This window comes from Hermetia illucens, chromosome 1 (assembly GCF_905115235.1).
Source record: "Hermetia illucens chromosome 1, iHerIll2.2.curated.20191125, whole genome shotgun sequence".
Classification (NCBI taxonomy): domain Eukaryota; kingdom Metazoa; phylum Arthropoda; class Insecta; order Diptera; family Stratiomyidae; genus Hermetia; species Hermetia illucens.
Window position 1 is genome coordinate 91,781,694 of NC_051849.1, and position 26,770 is coordinate 91,808,463.

General features: G+C 36.9%; 1 protein-coding gene across 1 annotated transcript in view; it reads right to left on the reverse strand.

Annotated features, from left to right (window-relative positions):
- The window catches only part of LOC119652874 (protein suppressor 2 of zeste), a 67,231-nt gene that overhangs the window by 24,007 nt on the left and 16,454 nt on the right, over window positions 1–26,770 (reverse strand). Inside the window, exon 2 of the mRNA XM_038057239.1 lies at window positions 1,209–1,715. Within this exon, the coding sequence (XP_037913167.1) occupies window positions 1,209–1,665 (457 nt within the window). The 5' untranslated portion in view covers window positions 1,666–1,715. The remainder of the gene's footprint in view (window positions 1–1,208; window positions 1,716–26,770) is intronic.

The window sequence follows — 26,770 nt, forward strand, 5'->3', positions numbered from 1 at the left end:
TTCGCCGTCATTCTTTCAAATAGGTGCGAACTGATGCCACTTCACTTGAAGGATCGATAATTGAACAGGGTTCAGAAATGTCTGGCCACCTCATTAATCCCTGTACTGTGATGGTACCAATGCAATAGCGACATCGAAGGGGAATAATTGGAGAGAAAGATAAACAATGAAAGTCTGGCTCTGGAATCAAGTTGCCATCTCGAAAAGGTGATTTAAGTCTCAGTGTTTTGCCAGCTACTGGTTAGTTATTTGCTCAAACCCATACGTATTCCCTAATTGTGTATGCTGGGACTTCTTAGTGAAAATTATCACCGATGACACCACCGAAATACTTAACTTTGGAATGACGACGTCTTCATTACGGTGCGTGAGCAGAAGTTCTTCGTAGATAAAATGCTATCCAACTTTTGAAATTTATAGGCATGAGGACCACTGCTCAAGGGAAATGATTATTACTGAAAACAAGGGCGACAGGGGAGAGTCTATGGTCTCAAGCATTGGTTGCAGCAATTGTTTCCAAATTAAATTGTATTTTATTGATCTTTCTATTCAAGGTTATTAATAAAATCATGCCTTTAGAGCGTTTAAGTAAAGTTGTTGAAAGGAAACAGTGAAAGAGGGTTTAATTAATAAATAAATAAAAATACCTAAGAGAGTAAGTATAAATATAACGATTTTGGATTTCTTGCCTCATCCAAACCTAAGCACTGAGGAAGACAACAAATAGTCACCTTATTTGCAAAAAGTAAATTTCTAGTAAAGCTAGAAATGGAAACGGTTTTTGATTTTATATTTATGAAAATTATGTTTTTTTCTTTTTAAGTTCCTAACCCCAATTGCGTGAGTGGCTTCAAAAAGGCCCAAATTTCTGATAACGTTGGATGAGTTCAGGTAAGTTTTTACAAAGCGATAGAGTTGATTAATAAATTTTTGCAACAGAAAACTGGAAACTATGTCACTGTCTTTTTATGTTGTTCGCTTATAAATTGCTAATGAAAATTCATTTCGATGCACAAAGGAGTGGCATCATAAGCTAACTTGCACGTTAAGGCAAGAACAAGGAGTTCAAATCGATACATTATTAGAGAATCCGACAAAAGGTCGCTCTATTGCCTCGATTCCTAATTATCAGAAAATTAACAAGCAAATAGTCTTGAAATAGCAAATGAGATAATTCGGATGTTTGTTAGCTACTTATAGGTACTTACACCAATGTCCGCAGTGGTCACTAGTAGTTGCGTTAATCAAATAGCCACTGCACAAGGAGCACGAGATCAGATCGTTGAATTCCTTGACTTTAAGTCGGCGTCTTATCGTTGCTGGCCTTGTTGTCATCGCGGTTGCTCTGCTGTTGTTGCTCGCGACAATTCCTCTTGTCGGCGTATTTGTTGCTGTTCCAACGGACGCGACTGTTGTTATAGATGTTGTTGCTGAGGCAGAAGTTACCACCATGGGTTCCGCTGTAGCCGGGCTGGTCGCTGTTGTAGCGTTTGCAACTGCTACAACATCGGAAGCCGCGGTAGCAGCTAATGTTATCATGGTGGCGGAGCCTCTTCTACTGCTTGCCTCCTGGTTTTTCTGATGATGCCTACCAGAACCAGTTGCTGATGCTGAAGCTGGGACCGTTCCTTGCGCTGCTGTTGATAGCACGCTACTTAACGACATGGCCCGTGAACCGGGCTGCAGATACCAGATAGGTAATCAGCATAAATTACCTGTAAAACAGGGAAAGAACAAAATGAAATAGCAGAATATAAAGATTTAGGGGAGTTTGCAGTTTCATAATACAATGTATGCTTATTAAACAATTTGGCTGGATCGAAAAATTAAATAGCACATGAGACTAGGCACTAAATGTCCAATCAAAGCCGATGAAGTACCTGTGCGTAGTGTACATATATCAATTCCAAAACTGAATCTAAGTCAGATTTTTTTAAGAAATAGTCATAGGAAATATTAAGGGACAAATATGTCTCGTCTCCTCTACAATAAATGGTTACAACATCAAATCAGGATTGGTATCTACAAATGGGGATTTTTGCTTTGCTGACTGCATTAAGTACGTACAAGTACGCGAACATCATACTCGAAGCCTGGGTAGACTTTTTGTGCCTTTGTGTCTTTCGGCACTCAACTTCTTTGGTCGTCAATGAGACTTGCGGATACTATGCTTGATCTCTTTGGCTGACTCAAAATATCTGAAGCCAAGTTGCCAAGGTGAGTGATTTATGAGTGAAACGTTTAATTATTGCGACAGTTGAGATGAATTCGATTCAAGATTTACAAGCAGATCGCTGTTGATAGCAATTTGCACTTTCCGCGGTTTCTCGGGACCAGTTTTCGCTTACAAGCTTTTTTGCTCTGGTGGCAGAGTTTGCGTTTGAATCGCTGATAAGACGGAAAATTATTGTAGTAGTAATTTGAATTAATTACTTTATTTGCATGTTATTACGCTTATCATGTACATCGAAACCATTACTAGATGCTTGTCGTATACTAGCCAGTGGCGAGAATTTTTCTAGATAATTTGTCTGGAATCGGAGCGTGAAGAATATACGATCTTCAAGGTCAGATATTAGATGGTATCTTCCGATATTTTGATGATCAAATATTAACATATAACAAATATTGAATAATTCACACCCTGGTAATTGAAACTGGTGCCTGGTACCCATGATTTCTTCCGGAGTAACTTATTCCAAAGCCTTCAAATCTACATAATGCTCAAACAGACTAGCATTTCTTCGGCAGCTTCTCTTCCTGAGTATATTCGGCTCTGATTTCCACAATTTACCTTTAAAAATGTTTAACCTTTCAAACTGATAAATTTTAATTGTTTTATCAATTCACTAATTCACAATTTAATTCGAATATTTCCTTTCTAATAGTGACTGCAGTAAAGTTATTTTCATAAATTTATAAACAGAACTCATACAAACATTATAAATTGTGCTAAACTGTCACTGACATCATATTAGGGCTTCCAGAGTTGCAAGAAAATAGAATTCGTAAGCAAAGTAACTTCTATGTTTCCCCAGGGTATGGCCTATTTGATATAAGAACAGTTCAGACGAATAATCAAGAGGGACTTAATAGTTGACAATCTGTTCAAATAATCAATATTTACATTTCCCTTCGATTAAGTGTATATTGGTATTGATATCTGAAGCAGTTACCCTGCTAACTGCTCTTTCGAGCCCTTGAAACTCTTTTTAAAGCATCTTTGTCGAACTTTTATTTCTTATGATACTATTTGTTGGCAATACAAGTATAATCAACTGAAGGCTAGCTAAACTGAAAATATGAAATTATATGCACAAACATATCCCTATATGTAGTGTATTTACATGTTCTCACTAAGTATTGTCTAACAGTGAACGGTAGCAAGGTAAAATGAGGTCTTTGGCTTAGCTCGACGACCGAAGTGATGTCCGCTCTTAACCCCAATTTGCTAAATGATTTGTCCTCGAACCTCACCCGTGCGTTTCAATTTGACGGCATTTGCGAGCGGAGATCTCCTCAATGGTTCAACATTTGATATCGGTTCCATAAGCAAAAGCTGCATAAACCACAAGTTCACTTTGACCATAACGTCAAACGTGTACGTACACTTGTAAAGAAAAGCTTGGGTCCAGCAAAACATGTGTACATATGTATATACGTATAATATGACGACTGCGCGTGTGAATTCTAACAAAAACTAAGTCTTGAAATTTTGCACAGCAATAGCCTCGAAAGCAACGTAGCCGCAAATAGAAGATAAAAAAATCTCTAAGCAGAGCAACGAGGAAATCATCTCCACGTTACTCAGTACATCTGCATATCCAAAAAAAGTTTAAATTGTCGAAATGTTATTGAGCATCTAGTTCCGTAAAAAGGTGGACAAGATGTATTTCCACGCATTATCAACAACGAATTTGACTGATGATAAACAATTGATTCGGCGATCATGTATTCATCATAATATGATACGAACACATATATAACTACTACATATAAGCATATTTTGCTATACGTATAGCGCTAGCCACAAAATATCTATATGCAAATTTAGATAGATAAAGCAGGCGTCAGAGAAAACGCGTGCCGGCAGCAAAACGCGAAACATTTTTGGCGCCCGATGGACTGCATGCAAAATTGAAAAAATGGGCAACGCAAAAAGCCCACAAGGAAATTTGGCAATGTTTTAAGCAACAGAGAGCTGCGAGCGCTCACATCTTTTATGGACCCATAATTAATTAAGATTGTGAAAAATCCCGACACAACAAACATGAATTTTCTTAGGAAGTTTATCATAACAGCCAAATGCATGTATTCAAAACATAAAAGTATTCCAAAGACACCAATTATTTATTTAAAAAAATTTACCCCGGAAGGCATATTTCAAATCATAGTAGTAGTAGGGGAACTATTTTGGACTTTTTAATAAAAACTGAACTGCACACCCGGAAACCGAAATGATCATATCGAATGCTGTAATTTAGATTAGTTCCAAAGTTTCTCTGGGATTTGAAACTTTACTCAACAAATTTTCTTCTTGGAACTCCTTTGCGGAAACTGCGGAAATGTTTCCTTCACACCGTGCTCATACTCAAATAAGTCGGGAAACCAGAAGCTAGACGCTTGAGGTATGAAAGGTTTTGTGTATTTCTTTTATAAAGAGATTTGAGTGTGCATTTGTCCCATTAGTATGTAGCACGTAATATATGCATATATTTTGTGAAAATATCCACTTTCAAATGGTATTGACATTCATAGTCTTGAATTTGCAGAGAAGCGACAGCTTTACCTTAGTATAACTAATAGTGCGATTTTCATGCTGTAGCCTATTTTCCTGCAAAATTTCGTGATTCTAGGGTGAACTTAAGGGGGGTCTTCCCATCAATTACTGAAAATTATAGTAATGTATTATTATTAACTTCATTTGAACAGGTATCGGTATGGAGGGTATTTCGGAGTCTAGGCACCATACAGTGGCAGCCCCCTGATTTTTTTGATTTTTCGGTTGACTAGTTTCTGAGAATGGGTTCGTTAAAAAAATGATCCCTTTCAACCCCTCGCACTCCCCACCTTTCCAACAAATGTCAAAACTAAGGCCGGCTTCGAAAAGTACTAACCGAGACCTTTAATTTGATACCCCACATGACTATATTTGATGAAAAAAAGTCTACACCCCCTTTTGAATGTATGGAGACCCCCCTCCCTTAAATTCGACATAAAAAGATGTAACTCACTATATGCGTGAGCGTTCACAGTTCCCACCTTTCTACCAAATTCGGTATCAATGCTACAACCGTCTCCAAGAAAAATGCGTCTGACGAACAGACAGTCAACCGATTTTAATAAGGTTTTGTGTTTACACAAAACCTTAAAAATTGAATGGGTGATAAAACTCATCGCCCAGTGTATGCACAATAGTATTCTATTTGAATTCTATTGAATAATTGAATTGATGCCATCCCTAGAAATAAGAATTTTTGTATGATAGGAGGACTGCGGTTAAAAGGTTTACCGCAAATGTTTGTTACAATTTTTTGTATAATTTCGATATTGTATGACGAAAAAAGTGGATACTAAATTAAAATAAGTCGAAAATGGGAAGCTCAACATTTCAGGTTGCAAAGTTTTATTTATTTCTTGTGTGGGCATATTTCAATGCAGAACTATCCCATTTGTACGTAACCTGTATATTTAGCATGTCAGACTACTCACTTTTGTGTGAAATTGATATTTATGATAATTTTCAGAATTTTCGATTGGTTTTTTCTGAAAATGGTTCTGTTAAGAAATTGTCACTTTCCAGCCCTTGTACTCCCCGCCTTTAGAACAATTTCGGAAAGTACTAATCAAGATTTTTCATTTGATACCCAACATGACTATATTCGTTGAAGGAAAATGTGCATCTCCCTTTAAGGGGGTCATCCCGTGTGAAGGCCGTTTTTTTCGTTTTTAAGAATTTTTTTGTGAAGAACTGGATAAAGATACAAATTCGAATTTTTCATTATTATTTCATTATTAATATCTTGAGCATGCGTAATGATTTATACACCCATCGCCAAAAAAAGGTGTTTTTCTACTGCCACGCTAGAGCGCGCTGTGATCATCTTAAAGAAAGTAACCAGCATTTTAACGTGCAGACTTAACTACAGTCCGCAAACCAGGATTATTAAAAATATCAAAAGCTAAATTTTTGGCGCCGTGTTAAAATCTTTTTTTATGAATTTTGGTGTTTTTTTAAGGTTTCTTTAATGAATAAAAGAAAAACTACTGAATGAATCGCAATTATCCTAGTTTGCGGATCGTAGGAATATGCTCTGAATAAGTCATGAAAATTTCAGAAAATTTGGTTGGATAGGCTTTGGGCTCTGGTGGCAGCAGATTTTCAATATGCAGTTTCGAGGAAAACGCATTTACCAAGTAGAATGTGATTTTTAGCCATAAAATCTTCAGTGACTATTAATCTGCTATACCTAATCCATAAACCTTAGATTTCTTCAAAAAGCACATGTACAGCCTTCGTTTCAATTTTTGTTCTTTTAACGAAGTCATCGGATCGACATAGATCTGGCAGGTGACTTATTACGTGTTTAACCCTATAATTTCCAAACGACTCCGAATATCAAAAAATCACTTTGCCCATATATTCTACGCTATATCTGGATACAATTGATGCCAAAAAAAATCGATCCCGCGGATCCGACACACGGGATGACCCCCTTAAACTCAATGTAGAAAAACGCAACTCACTGCATGAGGGGGCGTTCACAGTTTCCACCTTCCCACCAAATTTTCTGTCAATCGGTACAATCATTTTTGAGAAAAGTGCGTGTGATATTTAGACAGGCAGACAAAGAAACCGACAGGCAGGCAGAAATACAGACATTGAATCGATTTTAATAAGGTTTTATTTTCAAACCAAATCATAAAAATATCCCGTATATACTTTCTGATTATACACACAAAAGAACAAAACTGGTTGACCAGAAAGACAAGAGGCGCATAGGCGTGAAAACGGCTTTATTAGCACATGGACCAAAAGTTCGAAGAGCGATATCGGTGAAGAGAAAGGCAGGGAAGAGGCGAAAACCATTTACTAAGAAAAACCAAAAAAGATGGAGATGGATGGAAGTTGCTGCTTGAAGAAAGGAAGTCAGAGATATTATGTGTAACAGTGGTCTGATGGCCCCCTGTATATAATAAGGTACCAACTTGAATAAAGTGATCCATGGCCCATCTTTCTGTTTTTTTTATTGCAGAGAATGAAGAGCAAAACGGATTAACCTTTTCAAATAGGTCGTCTTTCTGACTGCCTATGCGATGAAACATGCATACTCCTAGTGTTGAAAATTTTCTTCACTTTTATTATTATTCGAAAAAACACCGAACGCGTCTTCGTCATTTGCCAAACGGATTTGGCGGAAGTAAGGCATTTTAAAATTGCGAATACAGGTAACTGAATAGTATAATAAAACCAAGTTTTATTTCCAAAATTTAGATACAAGAAAATGGGTCGTAGGAAATGTCAAAATAGTGAAGAAATTACAACTATTAGAATTCTTAAGGGGTTAGACCACTGTAGAAATTTAAAACCAGTTGGAATGCCAGAAACTAGACGTTTTAGGCAGAAAGATTTCATGTTCTTTTTGTATGAAAAACTTTGTATGCATATTTTTCCATTCGTACAAAGCTAAAAATTGGGAATATTCCTTTGTACATTTCTAAACTCCAAATTATGTATATGTGCATATTAAAAACATCAATATTGCGCCCATCCTAAACAAACAAACATTGCCTATTAGCACATACTGATACATTGCAATTAATCGAAAATATCTGCAAATTTCCGTTTTCCTCAGTACACAAATATATATGTACGTAAATTAAACACCGCTGGTATTAGCGTAGATACATATCCATCTACCCGCAAACTTCACTACTAAATACATATATATATGTCTGTCTCGAGTAGTTTGTGCCGATGCACAAAGAACTAAAAAATAAAAGCAATTAAAATAAGTTCACTTTATATGATGATGACGTCACACACTTCTTATGTTGGATTTATGGGCAATCGTCCATAAAAGCTAACGCAAAATTATGCCACTTGTATAGAAAGGAACGCGCAGACCATTTTCTCATTTTTCGAATAAATCGGATGTGACGGACAAACAGACACAAAACCATAAAATTCGTCCCTTTTGATTGTTTTTTGAAAAAATGACCTAATAATTCTTCAACTAAAAAGTTCAGTTCAATTACATATTTAATGACATTTCAGATATGTCAAAATTCACTGTCCTGTATCAATTGTTTTTTTCATAAACTCAACCATTTGTAATATTATTTTAACCAAAAAAATACTATACGATGGGATTAAACGTCCTATGTTGAGTTTTCTTCCTTTATCCCTGAGCACTATATTTTTAACTTTGTTTTGACTGTTGAATAAAGAGAGCTGGACGCTGAGCTGAGCAAAGGGGCTTTAGGAAGCTCTGTGGTTAGAGGATCAAAAGGGAAGGGATAATATCTACCATGTGAAGATCCAAGAGAAGAATTACCCATTACATTTATGGAACTCTCTCCCTCTATTTCAAATAAACTCTGACAATGTTTGCATGTATTTAAAATCAATATTAATATTATTTTCTTGTACCTTCAGTTAGAAATAGAAACTATAGCTTAACGTTATCTGAAAGGTAGAATACCCGGGATTCTGCTGGAAATATCCCAGAGAGATGGGAGAAGCAAGATAGCAAAAAAAAAACATTCGCTAGTGGTGGTTTTAAAATTTACCATTCCGGAAAATTTGTTGTTTTGCGTGAAAGCTACATTTGCCAAACTCGATATAAAAGTAAAGGGCATTACCCACCCACTTAATCGTAAAAGATTTCCAGGGGATAAAGAATGCCCGAATATTGAATACTGAAGAGAAAGGCACGGTACAAATAGAGGGTCAAAATGCAACTTTAACCTGCCGCACTATATATACTGGCTATTCATTTTTAAAATCGAATATGACTTTCATATTCTTCCCACAATTTTTTTGAATGTAATACATTCAAAAAAATTGTGATAGCTGATACATGTGAAGAGATATATTTTTTTATTTTAGCTAGTACTTTTCGGTTGCTTTTGGCACTAACTAGGATATATAGTAGCGGGGGATCGAAATGAAATGAAAAGTTCTGTCGGTTTTTTCTTTAAATTTGAAGCTTTATTGTGAAAAATTGGTTATACATTCATTGTTCAAAGTATTGCCCATCGCTAGCCACAACTTTCTTCCATCTTTCAGACAATTCATAGATACCATCGCGCCAAAAATTGGCCTGCTTGGCCGCTATCCACTCATCGAGCCATTTTTTTAGTTCGTCGTAATTGGAGAAGTGCTGGTCAGCCAAGCCATGCTGCATCGACCGGAACAAATGGTAATCAGAAGGAGCAATGTCTGGAGAGTACAGCGGGTGGGGTAGGACTTCCCATTTCAACGTTTCTAGATATGTTTTACGGGCTGTGCAACATGTGGACGAGCATTGTCATGTTGCAAAATAACTTTATCATGCCTTTGCTGGTATTGCGGCCGTTTTTTCTTGAGTTCGCGGCTCAAACGCATCATTTGACGTCGGTAGAGTTTGCCCGTGACCGTTTTGTTCGGTTTGAGCAGCTCATAGTATACCACACCCAGCTGGTCCCACCATATACACAGTATGATCTTCTCACCATGAATATTCGCTTTGGCCGTCGATGATGAGGCATGGCCGGGGTATCCCCATGTTGCCCGACGCTTGGGATTATCGTAATGGATCCACTTTTCATCGCCAGTAACTATTCGATGCAGAAAACCCTTCCTTTCTCGTCGTTGGAGCAGATGTTCGCACGTGAAAAAACGGCGTTCGACGTCTCTTGGCTTCAGTTCATATGGAACCCAATTTCCGACCTTTCGGATCATTCCCGTTGCTTTTAAACGGTTGGAAATGGCTTGCTGAGTGACTCCAAGTGTTTTTCCAAGTTCTTCTTCCGTTTGCGATGGATCTTGGTCGAGCAATGCCTCTAATTCTTCATCTTCAAAAATTGTTCTCCGTCCGGCGCGCTCTTCATCTTCCAAGTCAAAATTGCCACTTTTAAACCGTCCAAACCACCTCTGACACGTTCGTTCAGATAGAGCATGGTCACCAAAAACTTCCACCAAAATGCGATGACTTTCAGTTACTTTTTTCTTCATATTGAAATAATGAAGTAGAACTCCCCGCAAAAACACATTATTTGGTACAAAATTGGCCATTTTCGTTGATGAAAAAAGTATTGTTGTTTACACTTCAATTAAATAATTTATACTGACGTTTGTGCCTATTGACAGTAGCTTTCCGATGAATGTTTGGAAATGTGGATCAATGGAATAAAAAACAAGCTACGCCATCTATTGTGAAAACCGACAGAACTTATTTGTAGGCCAAATAATAAAATATATAAATATCAATAACAAAGTCTTTCGTTTTCTTTCTTTCTTAAATACCCCTGCACTCTTTGAAATCCCCAAATGGTCAGAATGCTACTTGTAAATATTAGAGTCCACGATTAAATTTATTATATTAGGCTCCTCGCTTCGAACCAAAGATTTATTTTTTCCATTGCATGTAGCATATTGGAATACTACCTAATTGCATTCAGCTTAAATTTCCAACTGGAGAGCTCCCACACATTTTTTGGCAAACCTGAATTTGATTTTACAATTTTTTCGCACTAATATAATCTTCACAGTAAGAACCACATCTGTTGCTGATACTTAGCTTTGGCATACTTGGGGAAACGGGCAATGAAGTTGATGGACAACAACAAGATGTAGTCATATGCGAATTATTAAATGTATGCATGTACTCAGATAAATCGACATGTCGCTCAACTAAATGTGTATTTGGCGATGCGTGATATTCCGATTCCAATATTTATTTTCAGTTTTTTTTCCAATTCTATCACCATTTACAAAAAGAGTTCCTTATAGAAAAGAATTTGAGTTCTTTTCTAGCATTCACGAAGTGCTCCTTTTGCAGTGACTTTTTGGCCGCCTGTTTGTTTATCGCGTAATTTTTTACCAATCGATGTATTTAGAATATATAAGAAAAGGTATGCCAAACCTTTCTCGTTTTGTAGATTGGTTTGATTGAGAATTTCTTTAGGACTTCGCTCTCCAATATGCGCAAATGGAACAAAAGATCTTCTTCGTTGTCCCTAATATGACGCACTAGCTGGTCGGGATATGAGTGCGCTGAACTAGGCAAGTTGCACTACGCGGAAACTGACTAATGGCGAGCTTGGATGAACTAAGATAATTGACATTGTCTAGTGCTATCTATAGGCATATTTGTATAAACTTAAGCAGTTAGCATTGTCCAGTATTTAGATGAATTCAAATGGAGTCCAATTGAGAAAGCTATGCTTATCAGTCTGTGAATTATTTCATATTAACTTGTTCAGCTTTAGATGATGAATTGTTCACTCTCTTAAAACTTCTTATTGGCAAACAAGTGTTGGATCCAAGCCATCTCCGAAGATCATCAAGAGCCAAACGCCAGAAGTAGCGCTGATAAACCCCACATCTAGCTAGGAATTTTACAAGAAACCCATACAGCAGGACATCCTTCGAAACACCAATTCGAAGTCGGTTCACTACGCGATCATTTTAATAGCAAAGAGCAGACTAGTCTTTTGCGTTCAGCTGTTTAATAGGCTGATTATCTTGAAAGATCGATCTTTCAATCCTCTAAGTGGTGTGAAATGGAACCAGGAGCGGATCGATGAGAAAAAGTGGAATTGTTTCTGGTAGCCGTTCATCGATCCCCATTTGTCGGATACTGTATACTCGGAGTCTCTTTGTTGTGACGGGAGGAGGGAGTTACGTGCCCGATCCAAGACGACGCCACCTTGTTCATCTGATTCTAACTGTACACTAAAGGGGACAAAAACTCTACTTTAGAGGGTGGTATAGGATATGTAGCGGCCCTGACAATGTGAAACTATTATTTTAGGAAGGTCAATACGAGCGAATAGCCGAGTGGTTAGAGCACAAGGCTATCATACGGAAGGTCGCGGTTCAAATCTCACTGGTGGCAGTAGAATTTGAATCGTGATTTGACGTCGGATACCAGTCGACTCAGCTGTGAATGAGTACCTGAGTCAAATCAGGGTAATAATCTCGGGCGAGCGCAATGCTGACCACATTGCCTCCTACAGTGTACTGGAGTGTACCGTTAAAGTCTTGAATGAAGTGCTCTAACACACTTCAAGGCCCTGATCCAATTGGATTGTTGCGCCAACGATTATTATTATTATTAATACGAGCGAATGTCAAGCCTAGCGAAAAACGTATCATCCTAATCCGACAATCCAAAAGCAAGGTTTGGGATAAGAATTGACTTTCCAAAAGTTTACAGTAGGAGATCGAAGCGTTCCAAAACGGTACGGAAGTATTATAAAATGTAACCGAGGAATGGATATGGTATTAATGAACTATCAGAAGGTGTGAAGAATAGAACCAAACCTTTTTCGAAAAATTAACTGTGGATATTGAGGAACAAAATTTTAAAGGAATAACAAAATGTACAGCATTCGGCTATGTTAGACGTCATCTTGCTTGAGACAATGCGTGAAAATTTGATTGGGATCTATTTCAACAGGAATATGAAGGAGAAAAATTCTAGTTCGTTCGCATATTGCAGAGAGGGTATATAAGAAAAACAAGTCGGGAAGCCAGAAGTTGGACGCGTCATGTGTAAATCGTTTTGTGTATTTCTTTGTACCTAGCTCGTAATATACAGGGTGCGGCAGCATAACTTCCTTTTTTCAAAACTCAATAAAAACTATTGTATGCATCGGAAAATATTTATTTATTTTTTATAATGTAGGTACATGTCTATGTTTTTATTTACATTGTTTTGAAGATCAAATCTGTTAGGTGATGTCCCCCATTCTCCATACATTGCGTAAACCGATTTCTGGCGTTTGTCATGACTCTTGTTAGCATAGTAAGTGTTATGTTGCCAATTTCTTCTTGGATGTTGGTCTTCAAATCTTGTAGGGTTCTTGGACGGTTCACATAAACACGGGATTTCAAAAAACCCCATAGAAAAAAATCACAAGAGGACAGATCGGGAGAGCGTGCCGGCCATTCCAAATCGCCTCTAATTGAGATAAGGCGCTCTGGAAAGTGTTCCCTCAAAACAGTCATCGATGCTCTTGAAGTGTGTGCTGTTGCACCGTCTTGTTGGAACCAAGTGTCCCCAAATCCAAATTTTCTAGTCGTGGGGAAAAAAAAATTCTGTAGCATGTTTACATACCGGTCCGAATTCACTGTCACTGTAACCTCATTTTCCTCAAAAAACCAGGGACCAATAATTCCAGCTGAGGAAATTGCACACCACACTGTGACTTCGGGTGAATGCAAAGGCTTTTCATGCAATTCTCGAGGGTTGGTGTCAGCCCAGTAGCGCATGTTTTGTTTGTTAACCGACCCATACAAATGAAAATGGGCTTCATCGCTAAAAAAAACAATAGCACCCTCAGGAACGACATCAAGAAGAAGCTCACACGCGTTCATCCGAGAATTGAAGTCACGTTCTGAAAGTTCCTGCACTATCGCCATCTTATAGGGATGAAAATGAAGATCATCACGAAGAATTCTTCTCACAGAACGATCGGATCGGATGAACATATGGAAAGTACAAAGGAGGCCTTTTGTTTGACACCCCATTTGTCCAAATTCGCTGAAAAATTCGACTTTACCTGAGATAGCATAAACGAAATGGTTTGTTTTAAGGAGTTTTGTTCAACTCTATGAAACCTGTTCATTTTTGATAGTTTTTTCTTCCATATTCATACCATGACCGTTTCTGTGATTCAATTTGAATATTTGTAAAATGCTTTATAGACGAACTAGTTTCAAGTTTTCAAATTTGATGGTTAATCAGTTCCAAGGAGAACAAGAACGAAATTTTATAGCCAAGTTTGTTTACCTTAGTAACAAAGCCAATAGTAACGTTAAATATGTAATATCTTGTTCACGAAATAATGATATGGGCTCATCAACTCTCAAATGCAGAGATCTTTGTAGAGCATTCTCCCATCGCGGTCACCAGCGGCTAATTAAAACCACTATATACAGTATTTGACTTGACGTTCTAATTGCCTTTAACTATGTCCATTTTAAATGATTTTGCCGGAATAAGCATCAATTGAGAACAATAGTATACAACTTTACATAGGTCCACAGACAGTCATTGACTTGGCATAAGCACTCAATTGTCATTAAAATATTTCACAGCATACCTACTATCGTGTCTCTACTTTGAAGCTGCGTTAACCTTAAAATGTCACTTCTCAATAATTTACAGTGCTTGCACACACAAATGATCCACCACAAAAGGTAGAGGCCATGAACATAAACTGCTCCAAGATAGTTTCTACAAGCATCGACACGGGCGGGAAACTCTGCCTTTGTTGGGTTGGTGACGGAAAGAAGGCCAACATGAAAGTTGTAGCCACATTTGCTATTCATTGCATTCGAGTAACAAACAAAAATTCTCTGACACTCTCCTTTGGCTCTCATCGTAACTCTAGAAAAATTTGATAAGAAAATTTTATCTACTGGCGAAAGTAGATAGACATTTGAATGCAGCATCCTTAATTAGGACCTATAGAGAGTAGATTAAACGCCACACAGATCTTTTCAAAGGAATTTTAAAAAACGGGCGCTGTTTCTTCACCTTCGATTTCAATTCTGTGAGTATCAAATTAATAAGTGAATGTGAATTTCTAGATCAATATCAATGCGCCAACATTCACTCACGATCTCTGAGTTTTTGTAAGATAAATGCAGCTCTAGACGTTGTTCGTTGCTGCTTCCATTACTGCTTCCCTCTATTTCCGAAAATCCATAGCATCGAAATCATGTACCATACGTTGTCGGAATCACTCAAGCGTTTCTGCACGCTTGAAATTTCTCAAGACATCGCACCGAACTTCTCCAGCAGATCTACAGCCTCAATATAAAGACAATAAGTAAAGCAAAAATGAAACGGTGAAATAAATCGTTAAAGAAAATAACGATAACCTCAGGTATAGAGACAATGGGATACGATAGTGCTCACTGCACCAATATGATGATAGTCTGAAACAAGCAGCCCCAAGACTCGAGATTCAAACGTGGAAAGATGAAGATTGAAGAGAAATATCTTCACATTTGAAAAGTAGATAAAAGACGAAGTAGAGACGCATAGAAAGTCTGCACTATCTGAACTCACTAGTAGCCTCCGCTTTTGAGTCTACTCGTTGAAAGGCAATTCTTCATTCTTTCGTATCTTCAGTATCTAAGAGGATGCAAAGAAAAGCGCCACGCTAATGTGTTGTTTGAAAACAACTGTGGGAAGAGAAAAACGCTGAGACCGCGGAAGGAAAAAAGATGCCATGTCATTTAGCGGTCAACCGAAGAAGTGAAGAAAGACAAGTAGACAGAGAAGATATTACTGATAAGGTCATACTGAGTGCCGTCCGAGAAGAGTTTCTTTGGTATTGGCAAAATGTGAATCATGAACGTTACACTGCTTCAATGGCCTGTGCGGTTTACATTTTGAAAAACAATATGGAAACGTTAAATCACTAGACTTAGAAACTGACCTGCACTTTCCCTTAAATGAACGGATGAGATTAATACAACAATTTATATTAATACCCTAAAAACGTTTCATGTGACGCTTAACAAAAGCCTTGCGGAGTTTAGAGGCAATCGCATGCCAATAAGTGAATAGTCCACGTCATACTAAACCAATATATAGTAATTCATTCCAATATCAGCTGCACGCTCGATTGATTTTAGCTAAGCAATCAAAACAAGGGTCCAGTTCTATCCTAAACACACTGGGCATACACTAAGTAAGATATGCACGTACATATCCATAATGAGTAACTAACACATGATATTAATTAATGTGAGATTCAATCTAACTATTAATCTTCTTTAGATTCCCGTCAGCGAACACCATCTCCGGTAGCAATAGTCTGAGAAAGGCTGGAAAAATAATGGCTTAAGGCACTTGTAATGCATCAGATAAAATCTCCCGCTCAACTTTTTGTGGCAGGGCCAAAAGGCAACAGGATTGTGTAATCAGTATCAGTGGTAGGACGCTTTTGATCCGAGCTCGTGTAGATTAAAAGTTGTAAATGTTGATTAAACGGATTTCTTCGTAGAGGAATAATATTTAAAATGATCAACATGATGTGTTTGCCGTTTTTTGAATTTTCAATATACATAGAAATTATATTGAGTGTGCCATATATGTACACTCTAATGAAATCTGCTACCTTTGCAATAGTCACATGAAGATGCGTACTGATAAGCTCATTTAAAGTTAACGATTAACAAGCATATATTATATTATTACCCAAATTATAATTAAATTTCGGAAGACTCATTTTAGAAAGTGGACTGGAAACACAATCGCCATATCGTGAGCCTTGGAGAACATTTTACCGAGACAGTGGATCGCACTTATGTATTTGACCCTAACTTTGTAACAAAATTTTAACGTGCAGCACCACGTACTTCCAAAAGTTTTAATCTTTTTTTAACCGAATTTTCAGATTTGAGCTTAAATGTTAGTCTTCTGTTTACTCTAAATTACGCATCGTTTCTGATTCCGAGTAATATGTGTGTATGCATATTAAATGGAAATATAACACTAAATTACCAGTTTCGAGTTTACAATAGACTAGAAGGTAGCAACATAAATCGAATTTGAAAGGAAATAAAACAGATAAGGAACTTGATTAGATCACGTACTAAAAAACTGGATTTAGAAATATCGAAGGCATCGAAGAATTAACCAAAAAACTAGTTGGAGGGAATCAATCACTCATTGCAGAAAGGCAAAAAACTCAACGTCACTATGAAACTTTGGTTTTGAAAAGCATTTGCTGCTGAATTTTACGAATTTGGTGTATAATTAGACCAAACATAAAATATGGTTGCCGTACCCTCATGTGGAGGGGGAGCGTGGGTTCTATTGCATAGCATAACCCGCACAGCAGTCATCAATGTATGATCTATCGACTGCCACTTTCAACGTCTTCTCATCATATATATATATATATCAACATAGAGAAAAAATTGGCGGAGATTGGTATTAAAATAGTTGCATTTCCAGATTTGGATAAAACAGTAAAAGCAGATTCAGTTTGTTATAATAATATATCGAGCAACATAAAGTCCGTTGCATCATCGACATTTTTTTTTATCGAGGACTTCGATGTTCTGCCCGACAGTTTGCTTCCTTTTTCAAGTACAGAGCCATTTGGCTCGGCGAGAGAGCAAACTCAATCGAAGTATTCCAGACAACTTTCGACAAAACTCAGACGACTTATGATGAAGAAAGGCAAACTTAAAAGTTCTAATTAAAGACTTGAGTGAATAAATGTGTTATGCAAAAAAATTTAAATTTAAAACAGAAAAATTGAAATCGATTTGTTTTTATCCAGATTTTTTTCATTTTCTGTGTCTAGTTTGAAAGATTTTATTACTACTAAGATATTGTCAGCAATATTACATGTAATTGAATGCACATTTTCCTTCTACTAAACTAAGTAGAGATGCGCAAAATACCACCTTAGCAGGTGGTGGCCGTGCCACACTAGCTATGAAACTGTTATAGAAGTTGCGGCTTTAGAGGCTATGTATACGTTGTAAAGTAAATAACAACTAGCGAAAAAAAGTCGTTTGATTATTTACATTATAATTCAATCGCTATAAGCACGGCAGGAATACACTTAGCTGGACCTAGAAGTAAACACCGGCTCTGCCCTACATGGAACTTTTCATTGGCATTTGAGAGAAACAACTTTCAAAAATCAGAACTTCATTTTTAAACTGTCGCCGTCTTCTGCTGGAATCTTCTTTTCGAATGAGTTTTGTTCTGATGACAAAGGCGCTTGTATCAATTACAGGCAGTAATCCCTTTACCCAGCCAGGCTAGTACGAAGCCAGAAATTATTTCCACTGTTCGTTCACATTGCCATGCCAATGAGATGATTATTCTACAACTACGAAGCTACCATGTCGCTAATGTGCATAATAATTGTTTCTTCGTACCAGTTTTTTGAGAATTAAGGAACAATCAAGCCATTTCTGAACTTCATTAACTGGTAAGTGCTCATAGAAGAGGGTGTAACTAAAAAATCATCAACGGCTACTGGCGGCAAAACCGCGTTGAACCTAACTACTTAAGAAAAGCATACCTCCAACAAAGGAACACTTCTTTGCACACGATGGTGCTTTTAAAATTGGGGTTAATTAACCAAAACACTATGTTAAAAAGCATAGAAAATCTGTAACCCCTATCATATCGCCCCCTCCGCGCACAACAAATGTTGCCCCAAAAAAATTGTTGTAGAGTATATTTATATTCATTTCTTTGACACATACTCTAATAAAAGCTACAAAGTTTCCTTTGCACAGAAGCAGTCTTTATAATGACTCAATAATTAACGAGTCCATAAAATCCGTTACTACCTAATAAGAATGCACCCAGCCCTTCCGTGGTGGTACACAAAGGAGAAACTAAGATGCATCTAATCGTATCAATTCAATGTGAATATTTACCCACACTCACAGGCATAGAACTAAATTCAGAAGATTTTTAGTATCTGGAATAGTTTTAACAGATGGTTCGGCCTTAATGCAATTCAGAGCAGTTTAACGACCTCAGGTTGGAAACTTGGCAAACTCAGCGAATGTTGCGCCATGTGCACACTTTCAACCAAAATTCCGTTAATCGTTTTTACTTTTCCAGCTAATTCGTTGTATGATAGTAAAATTATTAAAATCTGAATTGGCAAACTATTGAAAAGCCACGAGACTCGAATTGATAGTTTTCTAGACCGTTAGAAAACTTGATTTCTAGATTTGAGCGCATTCAGATGCATTCCCAAGCATGTACGAATCTACATTTTTCGTTAAGATCACTAAACATCTCAAGTCAATGCAGTTTGTCTATTGCTTAGAATTATGGCTTGAGATTGAATGCAACCCACAGTCGTAGCTACCAATTTAATGCCATTACGCCCGTAGTTTCTGTTGGCAAGAACATCGGGCTTCTTGCGAACACTTCGAAGCCTCTGCACCGTGGGCTCGGATTTGAGAAGCAGTTATAAATAAATGAAAACGACGATACGCTCCTCTGGTTCCCTTAATGATTTTCCCTTCTTTTCTGCTTTCCATGTGATCGCCGAGTTCGCCTCTACTCCATGCTCCTCCAGTCACAGTTGATTCCAACGCAATGTTTTTTCGTCGTGGGAAAGAAGAGGAAAATTACACCTATGAGTGTTTTGCTTTTTGATTGCACACGTAAACGCAAACGTATCGTGCAAGATACCGCCAGCAGAAAAGGCAAAGGCATTAGGTAAAAGCAAAATAGAAAAATAAAACGGAAAGCAACTAATGCGGCAACGACGACGCTAAGAATAAAAACAGCATCAAGTCTGCCAAAGAAATGGAGAAAAGATTTGTGTGGAGTTCAAGAGGTTTGCGATTCGAATCTGAAATGCGAACATTTGTTCGTTAGGAAAGAATTATTCGTTTTGTATGACGATGAGCTTAGATGACGACCATGATGATGATGAAGATGATTCGGGATTTCTGTTTCCCCCTGTCATTGAAATAAATGGCAATGTTGGCATGGAATTTGAAACCAAGGCATTAGCAAATGCAATTTCTTTTTATCTAGAAGAGATCATAATTGGGAAATGGTTGTTTACCTTTACCAAAGATATTGTTGACATCTGTTGTTGGCGCAATGCTGCCCGATTAATTTTCCAATCGTTCTTATATTATCTATAACAACATATAGTACTTCATTCGATTGACGGATTCATAAGGAACCGTAGCAATTAGAGTGAGTCGATATCATGGTGGTAAATAAGTGCCCGAGATACTTCTTTTGATATCATCCTGCTTAATATGTTTGCCCTAACTTAGTAATTTTAGAGGAAACTTCTCTTGAGGATCTTGAAGTCTCCTTGTAAACATTTCTCTCAAATATCCCTACAGGAGTGAATTTAAATTGGACTATCTTGGAGGCCATCGTACTGGCCCATAACGGCCTATCAATCGTTCATCGTATTCTCCGTTAAGAAATTATAGGGAAATACCCCATCCTGATGAAGCCACATCCTATTCTTTCTGCTAAGTGGCACACTTTCTAATAAATCGTGCAGGACCTCCAGCAAAAAGAGATTTATACCCTTCACCTGTCAATCCGTTTGGAAGAATAAAAGGACTTGTAAGTTGGTCTCCAATAATTTCTGCTCTGCTTTTAAATTCAATCAGTCTCGATAATATTCTTGACGAATCAATACACATCTAACTGCTGTGACAATAAAAAGTCCGTTTATGTGTGCAGTTTTAGTGAAGTTAGGATTTTTCTTAATTCGCCCTTGCACCCAAACGCAATGTACTCCACATTGACTTGAAAAGGTATGAATAAACTTCTTAGGTTTTATTGTTGAAATTGCTTCCGAGTTATGCTTGCCTCAGGTTACGATGACTTTAGTAAGTTACAGTAACACTTAGAATAATAATAATCGTTGGCACAACAATCCATATTGTGTTAGAGCACTTCATTCAAGACCGTAACTGTACACTACAGTATACTGTAGGAGGCAATGTGGTCAGTATTGCGCTCGCCCAAGATTATTACCCTGATTCACAGCTGAGTCTACTGGTATCCGACGTCAAATCACAATACAAATTCCACTGTCACCAGTGAGATTTGAACCGCGACCTTCCGTACGGCAACCTTATGCTCTAACCACTCAGCTACCCGCACACTTAGAATGGTAGCCTAATTATTATAACTGGTAATTTTTGTCTACTAACTTTTTCAGCTGCTAACCCCGAACCCCTGGTGACTAAAACACATGTGGATCATCCAAAATTTGATCCGTTTTTACCTACTTTAGGCCTAAGTTCCTCGTTTTGTTCGAAAATTAATACATAGTGTACGATAAAATTCAACTTACTTTATTTATACAAATTGACATTTATATTTCAGAGTAGCTAACTAACTTCCGCGTTTTTGCGATTTTAGTGTTTTAAAGACGATTTTTGAAATTTTTTGTTTGCAAAACAAAACCTTATTAAAGTCGATTCAATGTCTGTCTGTCTATCTGTCTGTCATACGCACTTTTCCCAGAAACGTTTTCACCGAATACAGCCATTAGTAGCCAGTCTTAATTTTGACATTCTTCGGAAAGGGGAGTCGAAAGTGATGACTTCTTCAACGGACCCACTCTAAAAAACTAGCCAACCGAAAAATCTGAAAAAAATCGTAAAGCTGCCTATACACAGTGTCCAGGCCCCAAAATACTCTCCATAAGGATATGAGCTCAAATTAAGTTAATAATAATATATTATATTACCAAGTTTTTCGGAGAAAATTTACTAGAAACCCCCCTTATGTTTATCCTAGGATTATAACAGCAATATAGATTATAGTATGAAGCATGCTATCTCCAATTTTTATCTAAATCGTACTATTACTGATAAAGTTACAGTAGCTCAAAGTTGTCTTTACCGCGTAAATTTGCTGCAACCCGAAGTACTAAATATCAATATCACACTAAAGTGTAGTAGTTTATAGTTTGACACGATAAAATCCATATACATTACGGGCTACGTGCAAATGGGATAGTTCTGGACTCAAATATACTCACATAAAGAACAAACAAAACCTTTTATACCTGAAGCGCTGAGGTTCCGGTTTCCCCGACTTGTTGTAAATTGAAATGACTAAGTTACCTAAAGGGTTAAGAAATCGAAAAAAAAATCACTTCATATTTGTCGTTTAGAATTACATAGAGAATCACCTAACATACCGCTTCTCTGGTTGTTTTGAAACACCCTGTGTACACTGCGAGCTTATAATGGTAGAAATTTTAATAGTGGATAATAACACTTGTTTGAGCAAAATTGGTCCATGGGCACTCTATATTTTACCGTTACAGAGTTATAGCGTTTTTCACAATTAGCGTGAAAAATGTTGACCTTACCAAAAAATCCCAATTTCCCACTCCCTGAATCATTCAATCTCAGATTTCATACCATTTTCGGAAACTATATAAAATTAAAATTTAAACTGCGATGGAAAATTAATACGAGATTTTTTTCGGAAGGTCAAGCTTTTCGACACTATTCGCGAAGAACCTATAACTCTGTAACGGTAAAAGATAGAACATCCATTCCCTGGACCAATTTTCCTCATACATGGTACTATCCACCATTAAAATTTGTACCACCATCATAGGGTCACCGTTTATATAAATGAGACCATCGTATATCCAAGAAATTTTACATAAATGATGAACAAAACCTTTCATACCTAAAAAGCTGGGCTTCTTGTTTCCCGGCTTGCTTTAATTTTCAATCGGATTTATACATGATAGTTAACATATTCCCGAAATTTCTCTGATTTCAGATGTCAGAAAATAATTTTTAAAATTATTTCAAATCCGACTTCCCAAAACACCATTTAATCGGCACAGGCAAGGTGACGTCACATTGACAAAGTTCTCACTCGCTGGTATCAAACAATCGGTTTTATTGCAAAAAAATAACTAACCGACCTCAGTTGAGTGTAACATGAAAAAGTAGAACAAGCTGAGAAAGGCAAATCATTATTTCTACAAAGTAGGTCCGACGACTCAAATAGGTAACCGATAGTAGACCTCTAGAACTTCCAATTATCAACGCTGCCAACTGTCTTATCGTTAGGCCGACAAATATTCCAACATATAAGAACCACCCACATGGGGCGCATATTTGGGATTGTTGAATTTTATTTGTAGATAAATTGCACGTTACCTTTGTATTTACACAATTTTGAAGCGAACATTTTTTTACGAACCTGACTAAAATGCAAACAAATTGAAGAAAAAGATTTACTGCGAAACTCTTCTTGCTACCCTTGAAAAGCTATGTACGTAATTAAAAATAGATATATGGTTACATTGAAATGATCGTTACAACAGAATGATCTTGTATATCCCAGGAATGTATGTACAACGAGCTTATTTGATTCAAAGTTTGCATCTTTTTTCTTTCATTGGAAGACGTACGTCAAAACATTACCCAGGATGCTTAATGTTTTTGAGATTTTACGCATGGCCGGATAATTGTAAATAAGTTTAAAGTACATACAGTTTGCCCGGTCTATCACCAGCCAGCAAGAGTTTATAATATGATCGATGGGACTTATGAACTAATTTATAAAATTTTCAAACACATCCGCATCCAAAATTAGAGTTTAATTGATAAGGCACTGTAAGAATAATTAAGAATCTATGTATTTCTTCAGAAAGCTTAATTTATAAAAATTTCATTCCATAAATTGCTCGGGATCATCTTCTACATTGGCGACAATAAATATGAAAAATTAATCATCACAAATGATTTTGCACGCCATTTTTCGACATCAATGTTTGGAATAAGGAGGGTCGAAAATATCAACCAATTGCTGCAGACGTTAGCTAAACCCAGAAGGGCTTTGCTATATGTACATCGTCACACACATAAAACGATAACATTGTTTTAGTGGAATGGAAATCACACTAGTTCGAAACTTTGGTTCTTTGATATGTATGCAACCAGGAATGCAATCCTTTAGTAATTTAGTACAATAAAAGCCATTTATCAAAAATTATTTTTTTATTGAAATCAATAAAATTTAGATTTCTGAAACATATTTAAATGCTTTTGAATATGGTTTCTCCACTGATAATAACTAACTTCAATTTCTATTGAAAGGTTTAAAAATTAGATATTTTCCTTATACCGGTAAGGGTTGAAAACTTTCAGCAGTGTCCAAATAACAAGCTTACATGAATTTTTACAAGAAGTTATATATAAAAGTTTAGATATTTAGAATGAACACATTGAAAGGCATCTATTTTAATCTAAATACCCTCGAGAGTCAAGATTCGTTTTTTCTTCATAGCTAAGCTTTAAGAAAGAGACATTTTACTCCTTATATCTGTAATTTTTAATCCTTAAATTCCAAACGATCAATACCAAATATAAAAGATAAATTTTTGAAAAGAACTAATTGAGGCCTTGCATTTAATGTGGAAGCCCATCCTCACCTACTCGTAATCATGGGGTGGCCATCGCAGAATCTCAAGAAAAGTTGCAGATATTGCTCAAGTTCACCAAATAGTACTAGACGACCATTGAATTAAGGTTCAGCAGAGACTATGATGATGCCCAAAGAACGTGTCTGCCACATATTGAATCAAGATTAGGAATGACAAGTTACCATGTTTGCTCATTTCGGACCAAAACGTACTGCATGAAATATTTGCAATGCCTACACACCTAGACGGAAGAAATAAAGATTTTAATGCCCATTGATTGATGGAGATAGCACTTTAGCCATTCTACTCCAAAAGCAAAAGAACAATCAAATCCACGGAATACAGAAAGGGTTTTGGCCCAAAAAGCCAAAGGATGTTCCTTCGTGCAGACAAAATCACGGAAATTGTTTTCCAGCACAGACATGGGGTAGTATTAATGGATTACTATGAAGAATTGAAAACGATTACTGGAGCATGCAATGCAACACTGTGTGAAAAGACAGAAGATAGAAGTTACGGAAAAACGGCATTTGCAAACCAAAAATGTTGTTCCAACAAAGCGCCGTCTCCCATCTTACCGCTTGCCATTGCAAAAAACTACGAATTACGCTTTGAATTGAATTGTCTTTTTTTCCTACGTAAACATTACATTCGGACGCCAAAAATGACTTTAGAGAAAAAGAGCATCAGTGGCGCAAAAACCAATATTCGGTCTTAACAACAAAGTCTAGACACCCCGATCTTGCGCCGACGCTCCATTTGAGGCAGGGTTTGCAGTCCTCATATATGCATTTTTTTTCATCAAATATAGTCATCAAATGAAAGGTCTCGGTTAGTACTTTTCGAAGCCAGTTAACGGACCCATTCTCAGAAACAACTTAACCGAAAAATATGAAAAAAATTAAGAGGCTGCCACTGTATGGTGCTTAGGCCCCAAAATACCCTCCATATCGATACCTGTTCATTGGCAGGAAAAACCCCCTTAAGTTCATCCTAGAATGCAGTCAAAAAACAATGAATCAATCATTATGAAATCATAACTTTGGATTTTTATAGAATTACGAAGAGTCTTGACTAACATTTGGGATGATTTCACATTTTTAAGGACGTTTTTTTTATTAAAAATTGTCAAATTGTTACCATTTTCAGTGAACTAATGTCGCGTAATTTTGGCATTTTTGGCTCAAATTTTTCGAAAAAGAAAAACTCGAAAATTCGGAATAAGATGTCTAAATTTGATTGAAATTGAAATAGTATACAAAAATACATGAAAATAAAGCTTCTAATATGGTTTCCCTCTAAATAAAATTTCTTAGTACTTTTTAAAAATCTAGCAAAAGACATTAACAGTTGATTAGATACAAATCGAGTTCTCATAATTATTTATTTCTTTTTTTCAGTTATTCCGTTTTGATAGTTTTCGAGAATTGATTTTATTTCGCGTTTATTATTATCAGCGAACATTGAATAGATATTCTCATATTGGCACCGCAACATTGATGTACATCAGAAGTTTGCATCTTTCGTCAAGCATATAGCATCGGTAAATATACTTTAAAAAAGTTGCGATTCACATTGTAGTAAAACTTGTCCGACTGATAGAAGTCACAATGACAAAAAGGGAGTTCCAAGCCACAACACAACAGAGCTAGGATGACCTGAGTCTTGTGTTATTCAACCTCACTTCCTTAAGTTAAACGCGAGTTATACCATTAATTGGCCATAAGATGATTCAAAATCACACTCCTGCCGGATATGCCAATAGTTCCTTTGATCATTTTGGATTAAACTGTTTCTAAATGGCAGGCTAATAATTGGCGTTTATAAGATTGTTTTCCACAAAAGAACTGATATTACACTCAAAAAGCTTGCTAGCTATAAATTTGCTAATATGGAGAGTATTGGCTTTCTATTAAACCTGGCATTGAAGTTTTCTACCCAATACTAATGTGTGCAGCGATATTGACGCGGGCACTACTAATTATTTTTGGCGTGAAAATATAGAAATCCTTTTATTGAAACTCGCTGCTGTGAAGTAAGCACACGTTTATATAGGGTGTCACAGCAAAACCCAACACCATCTTTCTCAAAATTTGTCTCATCCAAACTACGAACTGTCAATTAACCTTTGCTCTTTTATTTCCCATGCATTGTCTGCCGCGTCAAAGCCACCCAGTCTAATTAAGATTTCCATTAGTATTCCCAACTTCAAATATTCAACATCCTGCTATCATAAATCTTCCAATTTCCACACTCCGACTGCTCACATGATTACGTACATGACACTATTACAGCCAATGTTTAATAATGTTCAGTTTTCCCGTTGAAATACAACCCTATTCTTACTGGCGCATCACCTACCGTGAAAACATTGAAAAAAAAACTCCAGATCCAGTCAAAACAGATTGACGACATATTGTGGCTCATTTAATTAGTTTTCCGTTCGTCGTTCACCAAACTAAAAATATCGGAAAAAACCACCCGTGCCACCCTAGCGAAGGCATATCTACGCTCTGTAGGAAAATTCCTGGCAAGGATATGCCTTGAACAGCCGGGATTTTCGTTCACTAAATTTGTGAAGCACTTTTTAAGGTGAATGTAGGCT